This window comes from Capricornis sumatraensis, chromosome 8 (assembly GCF_032405125.1).
Source record: "Capricornis sumatraensis isolate serow.1 chromosome 8, serow.2, whole genome shotgun sequence".
Taxonomy (NCBI): Eukaryota; Metazoa; Chordata; class Mammalia; order Artiodactyla; family Bovidae; genus Capricornis; species Capricornis sumatraensis.
The window spans coordinates 64,642,275-64,663,797 of NC_091076.1; the positions used below are offsets into that span (position 1 = coordinate 64,642,275).

General features: G+C 40.7%; 1 protein-coding gene across 3 annotated transcripts in view; it reads right to left on the reverse strand.

Annotated features, from left to right (window-relative positions):
* LOC138083960 (keratin-associated protein 5-1-like) overlaps window positions 1–21,523 on the reverse strand; it is a 37,695-nt gene that overhangs the window by 11,122 nt on the left and 5,050 nt on the right. The window contains exons 3-8 of one of the 3 annotated variants that reach the window (XM_068977981.1): window positions 18,999–19,100; window positions 17,999–18,100; window positions 15,552–15,653; window positions 14,527–14,628; window positions 11,284–11,385; window positions 10,264–10,365 (exon numbers count right to left, since the gene is read on the reverse strand). In XM_068977981.1, coding sequence (XP_068834082.1) covers window positions 10,264–10,365; window positions 11,284–11,385; window positions 14,527–14,628; window positions 15,552–15,653; window positions 17,999–18,100; window positions 18,999–19,100 — 612 coding nt within the window. The remainder of the gene's footprint in view (window positions 1–10,263; window positions 10,366–11,283; window positions 11,386–14,526; window positions 14,629–15,551; window positions 15,654–17,998; window positions 18,101–18,998; window positions 19,101–21,523) is intronic. The other 2 variants (XM_068977983.1, XM_068977982.1) reach the window with 2 other exon arrangements.

A 21,523-nucleotide genomic window follows, 5' to 3' on the forward strand; every position in this document is an offset into this window, starting at 1 on the left:
CCTACCATTTACTGAGCCCTTGTTATTGTGCCAGTTCTAGGCAAGTGATTCACATCTGTGATCTCATTTATTTGTCACAAGATCACTAGGAGATGGGCCTTCTTAATCTCAATGTACAGAAACTGAGACGCTGGGAGCTTGAGTAACGTCCACAAGACCCCCGAGCTAGAAAAAAGCAGACACAGAATCTGAGACACACAAATCTTTCAAAAGGAAGATTTGAAAAGAAGCTTCCTCGTTACTGCTGCCGCCTCTCTGTAGCACTAACATCTGTGTTCGCTCATGAACCAGGACGGGAGGACAGCCCCAGAAAGCTGCTTCTATCAGAAGACCTTCTCAGGACGGTGCTGTGGATCCTGACTAAGGGAGGGGAGGGGAGCTGTGGAGGAAGGCGGGCAGCCAGCAAGACGTGTGGAAATCCCACTGGGACAGGGCTCGCTTGCTGCAGTTGGGACTTTCAGAAAAAAGAACAGAACCCACCATTTGACAGATGCGGGTCCTTTCTATTCTGTGTTCTGTGCCTTGAGGAAATGAAGAAAGAGACACTCCTCCGCAGGGAGGTTGTAGAAAATTGTTCAGGGTTTTTCAAATTGAGGACACCAGCTTTGCCATGTATTAACAAGTCACATAACTTTTCTGACCTCAAATTTCTATGTCTAGGAAATGAGTGTGACACGACAACTTAAAAAGATGTTATGAGGAATCAAGGCACTCACACTTCCCCCTCATCCACTCCACCCAGAGCTGCCAGGTATGGCTTTACAGGTTGTGCATAATTTTACAATGATGTCTGGTGACAGGCTGAGCAGGACTGTAATCCCTCCCATCTTCATCCTGAAGCCTTCCACCTGGGCACTGCCTCCACCCAGAGAGAAGGGCAATTTTTCCATAGGGATAAATGTAGTTGGTCGCCAAACTGAGCACCCACTGGACTCTGTCCACCGCAAGAGGTCTTTTTCTCATTCTCCCAACGGTGACATTTGAGCTTGTGGTGATTTCCATCCATCCTTAGTGGCCCAGCCAAAAGCCAAGCGGATGTCTGTCCGTGCAAATGCTCCCTCCTGACCAAGGGATCCTCGGGGAAGGCCCACATCTGACACTCACCCTTCACTTGTTTCTGGGCTACCATTTATTGAGCACTGACTAAGTGCCAGGCACCTGGCTACATATTTAGCAGAATCTCACTTAATCCTTAGAATGACTAGATAGGGACTATTATCCTTAGATAGGGACTATTATCCTTGTTTTAGGATGAGTAACTTGCAGCCATCTCAGAGCTGGGAAAAGGAGGGGCCAGGGTTTGCATGCAGTCTGTGTGACTGCAAGCCTCCTCGTTACCCTCTATTGCTCTGAAGGCTCTCTGGAGCTAGCAGCCGTGTTCTCATGTGAGCCGGGACAATGATGTCAGCCCCAGGACTAGCCTTCCGCATCAGAAGCCCCAGGGCCTCCTGTCCTAGCTCCACAGACTGGGGCTGTGTGGGTCAGGATGGGAGTCCCAGGGGAAACTCCATCAGCCAGCCAGATGTGGCGAAACACCCGCCCTGGGACAGAGGCAGCTGCTCCAGTTGGCCTTGCAGAGAACAGGACAAGAAGATCTGAGCAGGAAGGAGATGTCCTAAGCAGGCAGCGTGGCTGTGAGAATGAGCCAGAGTGTGGACAGCAGCTGCCACGCCAGGGACACACACTTGTGGCCACTTCATGCAAAGATGCAGAGTGGGTTTTTTCCTTATAGTTTGAATGTAGAGGAAAATACAGGCCACGTGGATAATGTCCCTTCATTGTTACTTCTTTGGGAGGCAGCGTGATCTGGGAAGTACTCTGGCATTGGATATGAAGAGACCGCCGCTGCCTTTTATTAACTGCCTGATATAGGAGGAGCACATAATCTCCCTGAGGCCCAGTTTCCAAGCACTTGAAATGTGGGTAATAAGATTTGCTTCTTGAAGGTGTAATGAAGATAAAATGCAAAGGTGAGGTCTACAGACATTTCTACCTTATCCGCTTTAGCCAGCACTATGTTATGAATTTTTTGGGGGGGTGTTAGTTCTAAAAGGTCTTGTAGGTCTTCATAGAACCAGAGTAACAGGCAAATTTGGCCTTGGAATATAGAATGAAGCAGGGCAAAGGCTAAGAGTTTTGCCAAGAGAACTCACTGGTCATAGCAAACACCCTCTTCCAACAGCACAAGAGAAGACTCTACACACGGACATCACCAGATGGTCAACACCGAAATCAGATTGATTCTATCCTTTGCAGCCAATGATGGAGAAGCTCTATACAGTCAGCAAAAACAAGACCGGGAGCAGACTGTGGCTCAGATCATGAACTCCTTGCTGCCAAATTCAAACTTAAATGAAGAAAGTGGGGAAAACCAGTAAACCATTCAGGTATGACCTAAATCCAATGCCTTATGATTATACAGTGGAAGTGAGAGATAGATTTAAGGGACTAGATCTGATAGAGTGCCTGATGAACTCTGGATGGAGGTTCATGACATTGTACAGGAGACAGGGATCAAGACCATCCCCAAGAAAAAGAAATGCAAAAAAGCAAAATGGCTGAGGATGCCTTACAAATAGCTGTGAAAAGGAGAGAAGTGAAAAGCAAAGGAGAAAAGGAAAGATATAAGCATCTGAATGCAGAGTTCCAAGGAATAGCAAGAAGAAATAAGAAAGCATTCTTCAGTTATCAATGCAAAGAAATAGAGGAAAACAACAGAATGGGAAAGACTGGAGATCTCTTCAAGAAAACTAGAGATATCAAGGGAATATTTCATGCAAAGATGGGCTCGAGGACAGAAATGGTATGGACCTAACAGAAGTTGAAGATATTAAGAAGAGGTGGCAAGAATACACAGAAGAACTATACAAAAAAGATCTTCATGACCCAGATAATCACGATGGTGCGATCACTCACCTAGAGCCAGACATCCTGGAATGTGAAGTCAAGTGGGCCTTAGAAAGCATCACTATGAACAAAGCTAGTGGAGGTGATGGAATTCCAGTTGAGCTATTTCAAATCCTGAAAGATGATGCTGTGAAAGTGCTGCACTCAATATGCCAGCAAATTTGGAAAACTCAGCAGTGGCCACAGGACTGGAAAAGGTCAGTTTTCATTCCAATCCCAAAGAAAGGCAATGCCAAAGAATGCTCAAACTACCACACAATTGCACTCATCTCACGCACTAGTAAAGTAATGCTCAAAATTCTCCAAGCCAAGCTTCAGCAATAGGTGAAGTGTGAACTTCCAGATGTTCCAGCTGGTTTTAGAAAAGGCAGAGGAACCAGAGATCTATTTGCCAACATCTGCTGGATCATGGAAAAAGCAAGAGAGTTCCAGAAAAACATCTATTTCTGCTTTATTGACAGTGTGTGGATCACAAGAAACTGTGGAAAATCTTCAAGAGATGGGAATACCAGACCACCTGACCTGCCTCTTGAGAAACCTATATGCAGTTCAGGAAGCAACAGTTAGAACTGGACATGGAACAACAGACTGGTTCCAAATAGGAAAAGGAGTCCGTCAAGGCTGTATATTGTCACCCTGCTTATTTAACTTATATGCAGAGTACATCATGAGGAATGCTGGGCTGGAAGAAGCACAAGCTGGAATCAAGATTGCCGGGAGAAATATCAATAACCTCAGATATGCAGATGACACCACCCTTATGGCAGAAAGTGAAGAGGAACTAAAAAGCCTCTTGATGAAAGTGAAAGTGGAGAGTGAAAAAGTTGGCTTAAAGCTCGACATTCAGAAAATGAAGATCACGGCATTTGATCCCGTCATTCATGGGGAATAGATGGGGAAACAGTGGAAACAGTATCAGACTTTATTTTTTTGGGCTCCAAAATCAGTGCAGATGGTGATTGCAGCCACGAAATTAAAAGACCCTTACTCCTTGGAAGGAAAGTTATGACCAACGTAGATAGCATATTCAAAAGCAGAGACATTACTTTGCCAACAAAAGTCCATTTAGTCAAGGCTATGGTTTTTCCAGTGGTCATGTATGAATGTGAGAGTTGGACTGTGAAGAAAACTGAGCGCCGAAGAATTGATGCTTTTGAACTGTGGTGTTGAAGACTCTTGAGAGTCCCTTGGACTGCAAGGAGATCCAACCAGTCCATTCTGAAGGAGATCAGCCCTGGGATTTCTTTGGAAGGAATGATGCTAAAGCTGAAGTTCCAGTACTTTGGCCACTTCATGCGAAGAGTTGACTCATTGGAAAAGAGTCTGATGCTGGGAGGGATTGGGGGCAGGAGGAGAAGGGTACGACAGAGGATGAGATGGCTGGATGGCATCACCGCCTCGATGGACGTGAGTTTGAGTGAACTCCGGGAGTTGGTGATGGACAGGGAGGCCTGGCTTGCTGCGATTCATGGGGTCGCAAAGAGTCGGACACGGCTGAGCGACTGAACTCAGCTGATGTTATGATTGGGGAGGTCATGCAATGGTCAGTGACAGCCAGCAGATGGCGCCACAGTAGCTCACACTACAGACCTAGCTCCGGAGCCAGGCGCCCCGGCATCGCCCTTCCTGAAGGTGGGACAACAGCTGGGAGCGCTGTTAAGGCACCCCTTGGTGTCACTGTCCGCAGTGTGAGCCAAGTGACTTAAAGAAGAGGGTGGGCACAAATCACGGTAAAACGAGAAAGAGGAACAAAATATATTTGGTTCATTTTTAAGTTTCTTCATCTGGAAAATGGAGGTGAGACGAATACCTACGTCTTTCATACCTAAAGTTCTCAAGATTAAACACAAGAATATACAGAGTGAAGTAAGCCAGAAAGAAAAACACCAATACAGTATACTAACACATATATATGGAGTTTAGAAAGATAGCAATGACGACCCTGTATGCAAGACAGGAAAAAAGACACAGCTGTGTATAACAGACTTTTGGGCTCAGAGGGAGAGGGAGAGGGTGGGATGATTTGGGAGAATGGCATTCTATCATGTATACTATCATGTAAGAATTGAATCGCCAGTCTATGTCTGACGCAGGATACAGCATGCTTGGGGCTGGTGCATGGGGATGACCCACAGAGATGTTATGGGGAGGGAGGTGGGAGGGAGGTTCATGTTTGGGAACACATGTAAGAATCAAAGATTTTAAAATTAAATAAAAAAAATTAATTAAAAAGAAAAAATAAATAAACACAAGAATGAACTTTGAAACGACCTGACACAGAGGGGTTGTCAAATATGGGTTTTTCCCTCTTTTCCTATTCTTTGGGATGCCAACTCATTGCAAAGGATCACTGAAATAATCCCTAAGAACTGTATTTCATAAACATCACTCATGTTTTATAATTGCATGTAGTTTAAAACAATAAACTCATATGAAATTATTATCATTGTCAAACAGTGAAAACTTAAACTATATGCAGCATTTTAAAGTTCATGAAACTTTTTGACCGAGACAATACATCCTTAGAAAAGAAAATTAGCCAAGTATGTTTGAATTTAAAAGAAATCAAGTGAACATACATGCTGTTTGAGTCAGCAATATCACTTCTAGGAATGTTTCCTAAGGAAAGAATCAAGTTATACAAGTAAAGATTTAGTTCCAAGGGGATCCTTTGATAGAAAAGTATTAGAGAAGTTGAAAAGCCCATTGATTAAGGATTAGTAAACAAAATGTGGTATATTTACAATAAAAATGCTTTGAAGTCTTAAAAAAAAAGTTGTATAACACATGTCCATGCTTGCGGCAAACTACTCACTACATATTATTGAATGTTAAAAGATAAAGGAAATTTAAAAAATATATTTGTGGAGGATGATGCCATGATTATTTGGCACCATACCCCCTGAGTATATATGTGGAAGAATATGAATGTACATGTAACTCTGTTTATCTCCAGGCAATAAGAATATAGGCACATCTTTCATCAATTTGTTCTGCGCAGGCATGCTAAGTTGCTTCAGTCCTGTCCTACTCTTTGCGACCCTATGGACCGTGCCTGCCTGGTTCCTCTGTCTGTGGGATTCTCCAGGCAAGAATACCACCTCCGGGGTATCTTCCCAATCCAGGGATCGAACCTATGTCTCTCATGTCTCCTGCATTGGCTGGGGGGTGGGGGCGGGGGTTCTTTACTGCTAGCACCACCTGGGAAGCACAATTTGTTCTGCAGTTTCTGCCTTTTCTGCAGTAAGTATGTATTTCACGTGAAAAATTAAGATTCAGTAGTGGTCTATGGAGAGAGTCTATGAAATTGCTATATGCTTTGACAATCCACCTGTTAAAAATCAGGGAGGACAAAGGAAAGAACAGACAAAAAGCAGAGTAAGCTTGGTAAGTAACTTAACTTGATTCAGGGGAAATGAAAGGATATTGCTTAAATTCAGCTGCTGGGGGCAGAGGAGTGGAGAGGAAGGAAAGGAGGAAATTAGCTAATTTTGTTATGTCTGTAACTCATAGTAGGAAACCTATAGATGATAATTAAAAAAAGAGGGGGACAGAAGAGAAGACTCTTGAGAGTCCCTTGGACTGCAAGGAGATCAAACCAGTCAATCCTAAAGGAAATCAACCCTGAATATTCATTGGAAGGATTGACGCTGAAGCTGAAGCGCCAACACTTTGGGTACCCGGTGTGAAGAGTTAACTCATTAGAAAAGACCCTGAGCCTGGGCAAGATTGAGGGCAAGAGGAGAAGGGGGTGACAGAGGATGAGATGGTTGGATGGCATCACCGACTCAATGGACATGAGTTTGAGGAAACTCTGGGAGATAGTGAAGAACAGGGAAGCCTGGCGTGTTGCAGTCCATGGGGTTGCAAAGAGCTGGACACAACTCAGCAACTGAACAATAGCAAAGGGTAGTACTCTATGGTCTTGGTATAAGGTAACTATCAGAACAAAACCCACAAAGCTTTCTAAATGCAAAGCACTCAGTAAGAGACAGGGAAAAGGAGAGACAGATGACAGAAATAAAATAGGCTATATGATCAATGACTATACATCTGATAAATACATTCACAACAGTAAATAAAATGGCAACCAAAAAAGGTAAGATAAACCTCATGTATCTCTCTCAGAGATGTATATAGAAATAATATGTAATAAAATGACATCTGGAATTTGCTTAAAAATATCAGGGGATGAGGGGAGGTGGGTGGGATTAGATCTGAAAGAAGGATGACCACATGTTGATAATGGTTGAAGCTGGGTGATGGGTACATGGTCTATCATCTCACAATGTGTCTGCTTTGTGTGAAGAATTTCCCGAAATGAAAAGTGACACTGAAATCTGCTTAGGGACGTTCAAAATACCTTAATGAGTAAAAAAATGTGCAATCACTAACATGTTCATACACAGAGAGAGTAAGTGTAGAAAGATTAACAATGATGTTTCTCTGGGTGATGATATTGTGGGTGTCATTTATATGGTTACATAGTTTTAGATGTAGAGTCTTGTTTTGCAACCATAAATATACATTTGGGGGGAAGAGGATAAAGAGAAGACTTGTTCTTAAAAAGAAGGGTCCAGCTGAAAAAAAGTTGACTTACGGAATGCAATGAGATTGTGATGGAAGAGTCCCAAAGATCTCCTTTTTAAAAATATTTTATGATGAAACTGTTCAAAACCATACTCAAGAGTTAATTGCCTATATTCTCCTCTAGGAGTTTTATAGTTTCTGGTCTTACATTTAGATCTTTAATCCATTTTGAGTTTATTTTTGTGTGCGGTGTTAGAAAGTGATCTAGTTTCATTCTTTTACAAGTGGTTGACCAGTTTTCCCAGCACCACTTGTTAAAGAGATTGTCTTTACTCCATTGTATATTCTTGCCTCCTTTGTCAAAGATAAGGTGTCCATATGTGTGTGGATTTATCTCTGGGCTTTCTATTTTGTTCCATTGATCTATATGTCTGTCTTTGTGCCAGTACCATACTGTTTTGATGACTGTGGCTTTGTAGTAGAGCCTGAAGTCAGGCAAGTTGATTCCTCCAGTTCCATTCTTCTTTCTCAAGATTGCTTTGGCTATTCGAGGTTTTTTGTATTTCCATACAAATCTTGAAAGTATTTGTTCTAGTTCTGTGAAAAATATGGCTGGTAGCTTGATAGGGATTGCATTGAATTTGTAAATTGCTTTGGGTAGTATACTCATTTTCACTATATTGATTCTTCCAATCCATGAACATGATATATTTCTCCATCTATTAGTGTCCTCTTTGATTTCTTTCATCAGTGTTTTATAGTTTTCTATATATAGGTCTTTAGTTTCTTTGGGTAGATATATTCCTAAGTATTTTATTCTTTTTGTTGCAATGGTGAATGGAATTGTTTCCTTAATTTCTTTTTCTACTTTCTCATTATTAGTGTATAGGAATGCAAGGGATTTCTGTGTGTTGATTTTATATCCTGCAACTTTACTATATTCATTGATGAGCTCTAGTAATTTTCTGGTGGAGTCTTTAGGGTTTTCCATGTAGAGGATCATGTCATCTGCAAACAGTGAGAGTTTTACTTCTTCTTTTCCAATTTGGATTCCTTTTATTTCTTTTTCTGCTCTGATTGTTGTGGCCAAAACTTCCAGAACTATGTTGAATAGTAGCGGTGAAAGTGGACACCCTTGTCTTGTTCCTGACTTTAGGGGAAATGCTTTCAATTTTTCACCATTAAGGATAATGTTTGCTGTGGGTTTGTCATATATAGCTTTTATTATGTTGAGGTATGTTCCTTCTATTCCTGCTTTCTGGAGAGTTTTTATCATAAATGGATGTTGAATTTTGTCAAAGGCCTTCTCTGCATCTATTGAGATAATCATATGGTTTTTATTTTTCAATTTGTTAATGTGGTGAATTACATTGATTGATTTGCGGATATTGAAGAATCCTTGCATCCCTGGGATAAAGCCCACTTGGTCATGGTGTATGATCTTTTTAATATGTTGTTGGATTCTGATTGCTAGAATTTTGTTGAGAATATAGGCAAAACACTCTCAGACATAAATCACAGCAGGATCCTCTATGATCCACCTCCCAGAATTCTGGAAATAAAAGCAAAAATAAACAAATGGGATCTAATTAAAATTAAAAGCTTCTGCACAACAAAGGAAAATATATGCAAGGTGAAAAGACAGCCTTCTGAATGGGAGAAAATAATAGCAAATGAAGCAACTGACAAACAACTAATCTCAAAAATATACAAGCAACTTATGCAGCTCAATTCCAGAAAAATAAACGACCCAATCAAAAAATGGGCCAAAGAACTAAATAGACATTTCTCCAAAGAAGACATACGGATGGCTAACAAACACATGAAAAGATGCTCAACATCACTCATTATCAGAGAAATGCAAATCAAAACCACAATGAGGTACCACTTCACACCAGTCAGAATGGCTGCGATCCAAAAATCTGCAGGCAATAAATGCTGGAGAGGGTGTGGAGAAAAGGGAACCCTCCTACACTGTTGGTGGGAATGCAAACTAGTACAGCCACTATGGAGAACAGTGTGGAGATTCCTTAAAAAATTGCAAATAGAACTACCTTATGACCCAGCAATCCCACTGCTGGGTATACACACCGAGGAAACCAGAATTGAAAGAGACACATGTACCCCAATGTTCATCGCAGCACTGTTTATAATAGCCAGGACATGGAAACAACCTAGATGTCCATCAGCAGATGAATGGATAAGAAAGCTGTGGTACATGTACACAATGGAGTATTACTCAGCCGTTAAAAAGAATTCATTTGAATCAGTTCTGATGAGATGGATGAAACTGGAGCCAATTATACAGAGTGAAGTAAGCCAGAAAGAAAAACACCAATACAGTATACTAACACATATATATGGAATTTAGAAAGATGGCAATGACGACCCTGTATGCAAGACAGGAAAAAAGACACAGCTGTGTATAACGGACTTTTGGACTCAGAGAGAGAGGGAGAGGGCGGGATGATTTGGGAGAATGGCATTCTATCATGTATACTATCATGTAAGAATTGAATCGCCAGTCTATGTCTGACGCAGGATACAGCATGCTTGGGGCTGGTGCATGGGGATCACCCACAGAGATGTTATGGGGAGGGAGGTGGGAGGGGGTTTCATGTTTGGGAACACATGTAAGAATTAAAGATTTTAAAATTTAATAAAAAAAAAAGTCAAAAATAAATAAATAAATAAATAAAATAAAATAAAAAAAAAAAAAAAAAAAAAAAAGAGTTAATTGCTATTGAACAATTGTTGAAAAGGTGGGCAGAACAAAGCATATATGCCTGCTGGGACGAGGACATCGAGCAGGGCGCTCAGCCTCACTTGCTTGCGGGGCTGGGGAGCACATGCGGCCACAGCCATTGCCGACGCACTTCTCTCCTGCCGCGCAGTCCTGGTCCTCTCGGCACTGCTCCTCACAGACACCTTCACGGTCAGAAAAGACTGGGCTGAGACTCTTAAGCTAAATAAATGTTTAAATGACCATGGCATAACAAGAGCTACGCATACTTAGAGCTGGACTTCGCTGTTTAGATATGACCTCACATAGAACCTCATCTGACCCTAACAGCAAATAATAACTCAGGTATTTGCAGGGGTGTTTGGAGAAATGCCTTAGGACTGAAGTCTTAGGAAAGAAAGCTGCAAGGAAAGCAGGTTAATGGTAACCCCAATGATCTTTAACCAGTAGGTTTTATTTTCGGTGTTTTATAGATGAGGCCGTTGAGAGATTGTCCGGTCCATGGCAAAGTTGGGACTTGAAGTCCGGTTCAAGTTCAACCAGACTTCAAGTCCGGTTCTTTGCCTTAAAGCACATATGCCTTTTCTATAAAATTCAGTGAAATTAACTTTGAATATAGAGTGGAGCCCCTAAATCCAGAAATTATTTCCGATGCAAGTAGAGGACCTACTGGATTCTAATCCCTAAAGAAGGTCTCGATGTGACTTTTTGATACTCATAGAGACAGAATTAAAACACGGAGGCAGCCCTGGAAGCTGCATCAAAACCTTTGGCAAAAGAACAACATCTCAACCAACAATCACATCACCACCACCAACAGAATTCTCACTGTGGGTCCTGCGGCAGGGCTGACCTGCTTCGGCCCTCCTCACGATTCATCTCCCTTCAGCTCGCTTTTATATCTGTACCTGGGTGACTGATGTATGGCCTGGGCGAGTGAAGAGAGGCTGCACTAGACAAGTGTCTTCAGATACAGTGATCATCATAAACACCTCAGCATTCTGGTTTGTTTCTCTGGATGACCACACAATTGTGCCAGATCAGATCACATGATGCGTTTAACTCTTCCAGGACAGAGCAGGGTGGAGAGAGTCAGGACTCACCTACAGTCATCAGCGGGGAGCAGATTCGCCGACAGCCATCCTGGATGCACTCTTTTCCTCTCCCACAATCCCTGTCTTCACTGCACTCGATGCTACAGATGGCTGATGAGCAGAAATATGTGGTTAAAAGCTCTTCTCTTACAATCTCAGAATAAATACTTCAAATGCCTTTACAATGTCATTCAAAAACCATCAATTCCCTAGAAGTACATCTATCCAGTTATGTGCAGAAAACTATATGAAACAACAAAGAAAAAAATTTAAGAATCTTATAAATGCAGGCAGATACCATGTTCATGGATAAAAAGATACAGTGTTTTAAAGATATCAGTTTCTTTCCCAAATTGAAATTTAATACAGTCCCACTCAAAATTGCAGAAGGATTTGTCACAAAAATAGACAAGCTGACCCTGAAATTTTATACAAAAGTTCACCAAAACCAATAATTATCAAGATAGGAATGGAGATAAGTTTAGTAAACTTGTAGGACTGAAATGTGGTTGGATGACCTGGGCTCTCTGTATGAAAAAAAGAAACCTTGTTTCCTACCTCACACCACACAACAAATCTGTTCCAGTGAGTTATAGATCTAAGGGAAAGGTAAAGCAATAAAGCTTCTAGAAAATGCTATAAAAGATAGCTTCAAGACCTTGGGATAGGCAAATATTTCTTAAATTTTTCAGAAATATTACTGACCATGAAAATAGATAGGTAGATGGAATCTCATTTAAATTATGAACTTTCCTTCATTGAATGACAACATTAAGACAGAGAAAAGACAAGCCTCATTGAGAGAAAAAGTTTATAATACATATATACAACAAACAATTTGGATCCGGAGTTCCTTACAAGTCAATAGTAACAATTCATAAACTAGGAGAAAAATGGGGAAAAGGATTCAGCAGACACTCCATAAAGGAGATAATTGGAAGTTGTGAGACAAAAATAATGTCAGATTCTGGGACCTCTGTTTTAATTGTGCAGATTGGGATAGTTTTTGAACCTTCTAGAATCTCCCCAGAAAAACAGAGCAATCAAAATAGCACAATTCAAAATACATAGACAACAAATCTGTAGAACAAGATATCCCCTCAAACTCCAAAATATGAGTGGGTGGAAGGAGACAAAACACCACCTTCCAGCAGACCAATGAGGTGTCTGCATCTGTGCAGAAATCCGAGGAAAGCAATGAGGTGACTGGTGGAGAAGCCTGGGGACATCATTCCTACGAGAGCTTCCTAAGGAACCCACTAGAGGTTGACTGCCAACCAACCAAAGGAGTGGAGAGATAGGAAAACCGGGGCTAGTAAAGTCATTAAATACATACTTACAGAAGAATTAAGACTCAATAATGTTCATGAAGAGAGTCTATGAACCCTCTCTAGGCTGTGACTATATACCTATTAAATATCAGGAAGGACAAAGGAAAAACATACAAAAAGCAGAGTAGCTTGATAAGTACCTTAACAAGATTCAGTGCAAATGCAAGGATATCGCTTAAACTTAACTGCTGGGGATAGGGATGTGGGGAGGAAGGAAAGAAGGAAATGAGCTAATTTTATTATGACTATTACTTATAGTAGGAAATCTATAGGCAATAATAAAAAAGGGTGGGGACTATGGTTAATACTCTAAGGTCTTGATATAAGATAAATATAAGAACAAAAAGCATAAAGCTTTCTAAATGCAGAACATATAATAAGAGAAAGGGAAAGTGATAGATATAAATCTATCCCTTTGCAGAAATAAAATAGGTTATTTAATGAAAGACTATGTGTCTAACAAATACATCTACAACAGTAAATAAAATAACAACCAAACAGCTAAGATAAAGCTTATACATCTCTTTTAAAGATATATGTAGAATTAATATGTGATAAAATAATGCCTAGAATCTGAAAATAACAGGGATGGGGGAAGTGGGTGGGATTAGACGTGAAGGAAGAAAGACCACACGTTGACAATGGTTGGGTGATGGGTACATGGTGTATCATTCTACCAATCTGTCTGCTTTGTACATAGATTGCCTATAATAAAAAGTTAAAACTGAAATGCTCTGAGGGAAGGCTAAATATCTTAATGAGTTAAAAATGTGCATTCACTAACATGTCCATACACACAACAGAGTACGTATGGAATGACCAACAGTGATGTTTCTTTGGGCAAAGGGAGTGTGGATTGCATTTATTTATTTCTATAGCTTTGGTTGTAGAGTCTTGCTTTCCAGCCATAGATATATATTTGGGGAGTGGCAGATGACACCACCCTTATGGCAGAAAGTGAAGAAGAACTAAAAAGCCTCTTGATGAAAGTGAAAGAGGAGAGTGAAAAAGTTGGCCTAAAGCTCAATATTCTGAAAATGAAGATCATGGCATCCGGTCCCATCACTTCATGGCAAATAGATGGGGAAACAGTGGAAACAGTGTCAGACTTTATTTTTGGGGGCTCCAAAATCAGTGCAGATGGTGATTGCAGCCATGAAATTAAAAGACGCTTACTCCTTGGAAGAAAAGTTATGACCAACCTAGATAGCATATTCAAAAGCAGAGACCTTTGCCGACTAAGGTCCATTTAGTCAAGGCTGTGGTTTTTCCTGTGGTCATGTATGGATGTGAGAGTTGGACTATGAAGAAGGCTGAGTGCCGAAGAACTGATGCTTTTGAACTGTGGTGTTGGAGAAGACTCTTGAGAGTCCCTTGGACTGCAAGGAGATCCAACCAGTCCATTCTGAAGGAGATCAGCCCTGGGATTTCTTTGAAAGAATGATGCTAAAGCGGAAGCTCCACTACTTTGGCCACCTCATGCGAAGAGTTGACTCATTGGAAAAGAGTCTGATGCTGGGAGGGACTGCGGGCAGGAGGAGAAGGGGACGACCGAGGATGAGATGGCTGGATGGCATCACTGACTTGATGCACGTGAGTCTGAGTGGACTCAGGGAGTTGGTGATGGACAGGGAGGCCTGGCGTGCTGCAATTCATGGGGTCGCAAAGAGTCGGACACAAGTGAGCGACTGCACTGAACTGAACTGAAAGTGAGTGTGCTGGAAACAATTGAGAAGGACTGAATGCAATGGTACCGTGATGAAGGAGTTCAAAGAACACCCCATCCTTTGAGTGTTTTATGTTGAAAACATTCAAAACCATACTCAAGATAAATTACTACTGATATTAGCTGAAAGGTTGGGAAGGACCAAGTGCATAGTCCTTTTAAGCCCAGGACATCGGGCAGGGCGCTCAGCCTTACTTGCTTGCGGGGCTGGTGAGCACACGTGGCCACAGCCATTGCCGACGCACTTCTCTCCTGCCGCGCAGTCCCGGTCTTCTCGGCACTGCTCCTCACAGACACCTTCACGGTCAGAAAAGACTGGCTGAGACTCTTAAACTAAATAAATACTTATAAATGACCATGGCATAACAATAGCAGCACATACTTTGATCTAGGACTTCGCTGTTTAAATATGATCTCACATAGAACCTCATCTGACCCTAACAGCAAATAATAGCTGAGGTATTTGCAGGGGTATTTGGAGTAATTCCTTAGGACTGAAGTCTTTGTAGGAAAGAAAGATGCAAGGAAAGCGGTTTAATGGTAACCCCAATGATCTTTAACCAGTAGGTTTTATTTTTGGTATCTTATAGATGAGGCCATTAAGAGATTGTCTGGTCCATGGCAGAGTTGAGACTTCAAGTCTGGTTCAAATTCAACCAGACTTCAAGTCCGGTTCTTTGCCTTTAAAGCACATGTGCCTTTTTCTATACAATTCAGTGAAATTAACTTTGAATATAGAGTGGAGCCCCGAAAGGTCCAGGAATTATTTTTTTATGCAATTATTTACTGGGTTCTAATCCCTAAAGAAGGTCTCGATGTGACTTTTTGGTACTCATAGAGACAGAATTTAAAGATGGAGGCAGCCCTGGAAGCTGCATCAAAACCTTGGCAAAAGAACAACATCTCAACCAACAATCACATCACCACCGCCAAGAGAATTCTCACTGTGGGTCCTGCTGCAGGGCTGACCTGCTTCGGCCCTCCTCACGATTCATCTCTTTCTGGCTCGCTTTTATCGTCTGTACCTGGGTGAGTGATGTATGGCCTGGGCAAGTGAAGAGAGGCTGCACTAGACAAGTGTCTTCAGATACAGTGATTATCATGAACACCTCAGCATTCTGGTTTGTTTCTCTGGATGACCACACAATTGTGCCAGATCAGATCATGTCATGCACTTAACTTTTCCAGGACAGAGCAGGGTGGAGAGAGTCAGGACTCACCTACACTCATCAGCGGGGAGCAGATTCGCCGACAGCCATCCTGGATGCACTCTTTTCCTCTCCCACAATCCCTGTCTTCACTGCACTCGATGCTACAGATGGCTGATGAGCAGAAATATGTGGTTAAAAGCTCTTCTCTTACAATCTCAGAATAAATACTTCAAATGCCTTTACAATATCATTCAAAAACCAGCAATTCCCTGGAAATATATCTATCCAATTATGTGCAGAAAACTACACAATATGAAAAAAGAAAAAAAATTAACTCTTATAAATGCAGACAGATGTCATGTTCATGGATAAAAAGATACAGTGTTTTAAAGATATCCGTTTCTTTCCCAAATTGAAATTTCATACAGTCCCAGTCAAAACTGTAGAATGATTTGTCACAAAAATAGACAAGCTGACTCTGAAATTTTATACAAAAGTTCACCAAATTCAACAATTATCAAGATAGGAATCGAGATAAGTTTAGCAAACTTGCAGGACCGAAATGTGCTTGGATGACCTGGGCTCTCTGTATGAAAAAAAAGAAACCTTGTCTCCTATCTCACATCACACAACAAATCTGTGCAAGTGAGTTATAGGTCTAAGGGAAAGGTAAAGCAATAAAGCTTCTAGAAAATGCTATAAAAGATAGCTTCAGGACCTTGGGGTAGGCAAATATTTCTTAAATTTTTCAGAAATATTATTGACCATGAAAATAGATAGGTAGATGGAATCTCATTAAAATTATGAACTTTTCTTCATTGAATGACAACATTAAGACAGAGAAAAGACAAGCCTCATTGAGAGAAAAAGTTTGTAATACAGATATACAACAATTTGGATCCAGAGTTCCTTACAAGTCAACAGTAACAATTCATAAACTGAGAGAAAAATGGGGAAAAGGATTCAGCAGACACCCCATAAAGGAGATAATTGGAAGTTGTGAGACAAAAGTAATGTCAGATTCTGGGAAGGTGGTTTTTATTGTGCCAGTTGGCATAGTTTTTAACCTTCTAGAATCTCCCCAGAAAAACAGAGCAATCAAAATAGCACAATTCAAAACACATAAACAACAGATCTGCAGAACAAGATATCCCCTCAAACTCCAGAATATGAGTGGGTGGAAGGAGACTAAACACCACCTTCCAGCAGACCAATGAGGTGTCTGCATCTGAGCAGAAATCCGAGGAAAGAGATGAGGTGACTGGTGGAGAAGCCTGGGGACATCATTCCTACGAGAGCTTCCTAAGGAACCCACTAGAGGTTGACTGTCAGCCAACGAAAGGAGTGGAGAGATAGGAAGACTGGGGCTAGTAAGGTCATTAAATACATACTTACAGAAGAATTAAGACTCAATATTATGAAGAGACTCTATGAACCCTCTCTGGGCTGTGACAATATACATATTAAATATCAGGAAGGACAAAGGAATGAACATACGAAAAGCAGAGTAAACTTGATAAGTACCTTAACATGATTCAGTGCAAATGCAAGGATATTGCTTAAACTTAACTGCTGGGGATAGAGAAGTGGGGAGGAAGGAGAGAAGGAAATGAGCTAATTTTATTATGACTATTACTCATGCTAAGAAATCTATAGGGAATAATAAATAAAGGGTGGGGACCACAGTTAGTACTGTAAGGTCTTGATATAAGATATGTATAAGAACAAAAAGCATAAAGCTTTCTAAATGCAGAACATATAATAAGAGAGAGGGAAAGGGATAGACAGGTTGCAGAAATGAAATAGGTTATATAATGAAAGACTATGTGTTGAATAAATGTATCTACAACAGTAAATAAAATAACAACCAAACAGCTAAGATAAATCTTATATATCTCTTTTAAAGATATATGTAGAATTAATATGCGATAAAATAATGCCTGGAATCTGAAAATAACAGGGATGGGGGAAGTGGGTGGGATTAGACGTGAATGAAGAAAGACCAAACGTTGACAATGGTTGGGTGATGGGTACATGGTGTATCATTCTACCAATCTGTCTGCTTTGTACATAGATTGCCTGTAATAAAAAGTTAAAACTGAAATGTGCTGAGGGAAGGCTAAATATCTTAGAGTTAAAAATGTGCAATCACTAACATGTCCATACACACGGACAGAGTACGTATGGAATGACCAACAGTGATGTTTCTCTGGGCAAAGGGAGTGTGGGTTCCATTTATTTGTTTCTATAGCTTTGGTTGTAGAGTCTTGCTTTCCAGCCATAGATATATATTCAGGGGGTGGTAAAGTGACTGTGCTGGAAACAATTGAGGACTAAATGCATGGTACCGTGATGAAGGAGTTCAAAGAACACCCCATCCTTTGAATGTTTTATGTTGAAAACATTCAAAACCATACTCCAGATAAATTAGTATTGAACATTAGCTGAAAGGTTGGGAAGGACCAAGTGCATAGTCCTTTTAAGCCCAGGACATCGGGCAGGGCACTCAGCCTTACTTGCTTGCGGGGCTGGTGAGCACACGTGGCCACAGCCATTGCCGATGCACTTCTCTCCCGCGGCGCAGTCCCGGTCTTCTCGGCACTGCTCCTCACAGACACCTTCACGGTCAGAAAAGACTGGCTGAGACTCTTAAACTAAATAAATACTTATAAATGACCATGACGTAACAACAGCAGCATATACTTTGATCTAGGACTTCGCTGTTTAAATATGACCTCACATAGAACCTCATCAGACCCTAACAGCAAATAATAGCTGAGGTATTTGCAGGGGTATTTGGAGTAATTCCTTAGGACTGAAGTTTTTGTAGGAAAGAAAGATGCAAGGAAAGCAGGTTAATGGCAACCCCAATGATCTTTAACCAGTAGGTTTTATTTTTTGTAGTTTATAAATGAGGCTTTTGAGAGATTGTCTGGTCCATGGCAGAGTTGGGACTTAAATTCTGGGTCCTTTGCCTTTAAAGCACATGTCCCTTTTTCTACACAATTCAGTAAAATTAACCTTGAATATAGAGTTGAGCCCCTAAAGGTCCAGAAATATTTCTGATGCAAGTAGAGGATTTACTGGATTCTAATCCCTAAAGGTCTCAATGTGACTTTTTGATCCTCATAGAGACAGAATTTAAAGATGGAGTCAACCCTGGAAGCTGCATCAAAACCTTTGGCAAAAGAACAACATCTGAACCAACAATCACATCACCACCACCAAGAGAATTCTCACTGTGGGTCCTGCCGCAGGGCTGACCTGCTTCGGCCCTCCTCACGATTCATCTCTTTCTGGCTCTCTTTTATCATCTGTACCTGGGTGAGTGATGTATGGCCTGGGCAAGTGAAGAGAGGCTGCACTAGACAAGTGACTCCAGATACAGTGATCATCATAAACACCTCGGACATTCTGGTTTGTTTCTCTGGATGACCACACAATTGTGCCAAATCAGATCACATGATGCACTTAACTTTTCCAGGACAGAGCAGGGTGGAGAGAGTCAGGACTCACCTACACTCATCAGCGGGGAGCAGATTCGCCTACAGCCGTCCTGGATGCACTCTTTTCCTCTCCCACAATCCCTGTCTTCACTGCACTCGATGCTACAGATGGCTGATGACCGGAAATATGTGGTTAAAAGCTCTTCTCTTACAATCTCAGAATAAATACTTCAAATGCCTTTACAATATCATTCAAAAACCATCAACTCCCTAGAACTACATCTATCTAGTTATGTGCAAAAGCCTATACGATACAACAAAGAAAAAAAAATTAACTATCTCATAAATGCAGAGAGATGCCATGTTCTTGGATGAAAAGATACGGTGTTTTAAAGATATCATTTTCTTTCCAAAACTGAAATTTAATACAGTGCCAGTCAAAATTGTAAAAGGATTTGTCACAAAAATGCATAAGCTGACTCTGAAATTTTATACGAAAGTTCACCAAAACCAACAATTATCAAGATAAGAATCGAGATAAGTTCAGCAAACTTGTAGGACTGAAATTGTGGTTGGATGAACGGGGGTCTCCGTATGAAATAAAAGAAACCTTGTCTCCTACCTCACGGCACACAACAAATCTGTTCAAGTGAGTTAACAGATATAAGAGAAAGGTATAGCAATAAAGCTTCTAGAAAATGCTATAAAAGATAGCTTTAGGACCTTAAGATAGGCAAATATTTCTTAAATTTTACAGAAATGTTACTGGCCATTAAAATAGATGGAATCTCATTAAAATTATGAACTTTTCTTCATTGAATGACAACATTAAGACAGAGGAAAAAAAAGCCTCATTGAGAGAAAATGTTTATAATACAAGTATACAACAAACAATTTGGATCCAGAATTCCTTACAAGTCAATAGTAACAATTCATAACCAAAGAGTAAATTGGGGAAAAGAATTGAGTAGACACTTCATAAAGGAGATAATTGGAAGTTGTGAGACAAAAATAATGTCAGATTCTGGGAACTTGGTTTTAATTTTGCAGATTGGCATAGTTTTTGAACCTTCTAGAATCTCCCCAGAAAAACAGAGCAATCAAAATAGCACAGTTCAAAACATACAGACAACAGATCTGTAGAACAAGATATCCCCTCAGACTCCAGAATATGAGTGGGTGGAAGGAGACTAAACACCACCTTCCACCAGACCAATGAGGTGTCTGCATCTGTGCAGAAATCTGAGGAAAGCAATGAGGTGACTGGTAGAGAAGCCTGGGGACATCATTCCTACGAGAGCTCCCTAAGGAACCCACTAGAGGTTGACTGTCAGCCAACCAAAGTAGTGGAGAGATAGGAAAATTGGGACTAGTAAGGTCATTAAATACATACTTACAGAAGAATTAAGACTCAATAATGTTCATGAAGAGAGTCTATGAACCCTCTCTGGGCTGTGACAATATATCTATTAAATATCAGGAAGGACAAGGAAAGAACATACGAAAAGCAGAGTAAGCTTGATAAGTACCTTAACAAGATTCAGTGCAAATGCAAGGATGTTGCTTAAACTTAACTGCTGGGGATAGGAAAGTGGGGAGGAATAAAGAAAGAAATGAATTATTTTTATTATTTGCTCTCGCTATAGTATTATTTCGGAGAAGGCAATGGCACCCTACTCCAGTACTCTTGCCTGGAAAATCCCATGGACAAAGGAGCCTGGTAGGCTGCAGTCCACGGGGTCGGGAAGAGTCAGACACGACTGAGCAACTTCACTTTCATTTTTCACTTTCATGCATTGGAGAAGGAAATGGCAACCCACTCCGGTGTTCTTGCCTGGAAAATCCCAGGGACTGGGGAGCCTGGTGGGCTGCTGTCTATGGGGTTGCACAGAGTCGGACACGACTGAATCGACTTCGCATAGTATTATTTACTATTAGTCATAGTAGGAAATCTATAGGCAATAATAAATAAAGGGTGGGGATCATGGTTAGTACACTAAGGTCTTGATATAAGGTACCTATTAGAACAAAAAACATAAAGCTTTCTAAATGCAAAACTTAAGAGAGAGGGAAAAAGATAGACAGGTTGCAGAAATAAAATAGGTTATATAATGAAAAACTATGTGTCCAGTAAATACATCTACAACAGTAAATAAAATAACAACCAAACAGGTAAGATAAACCTTATCCTCTCTTTTAGAGATACATGTAGAATACATGTAGAATGTGATAAAATAACGCCTGAAATCTGAAAATAACAGGGATGGGGGAAGTGAGTGGAATTAGATAAGAAGGAAGAAAGACCACACATTGACAATGGTTGGGTGATGGGTACATGGTGTATCATTATACCAATCTGTCTGCTTTTCACATAGATTGCCCATAATAAAAAGTTAAAACTAAAATGTGCTGAGGGAAGGCTAAATATCTTAATGAATTAAAAATGTGCAATCACTAACACATCCATACACACGGACAGAGTAAGTGTGGAACGACCAGCAGTGATGTTTCTCTGGGTAATGGTGGTTTCTATAGCTTTGGTTGTGGAGTCTTGCTTTCCAACCTAGATATATATTTGGGGGGTGGTAAAGCGAC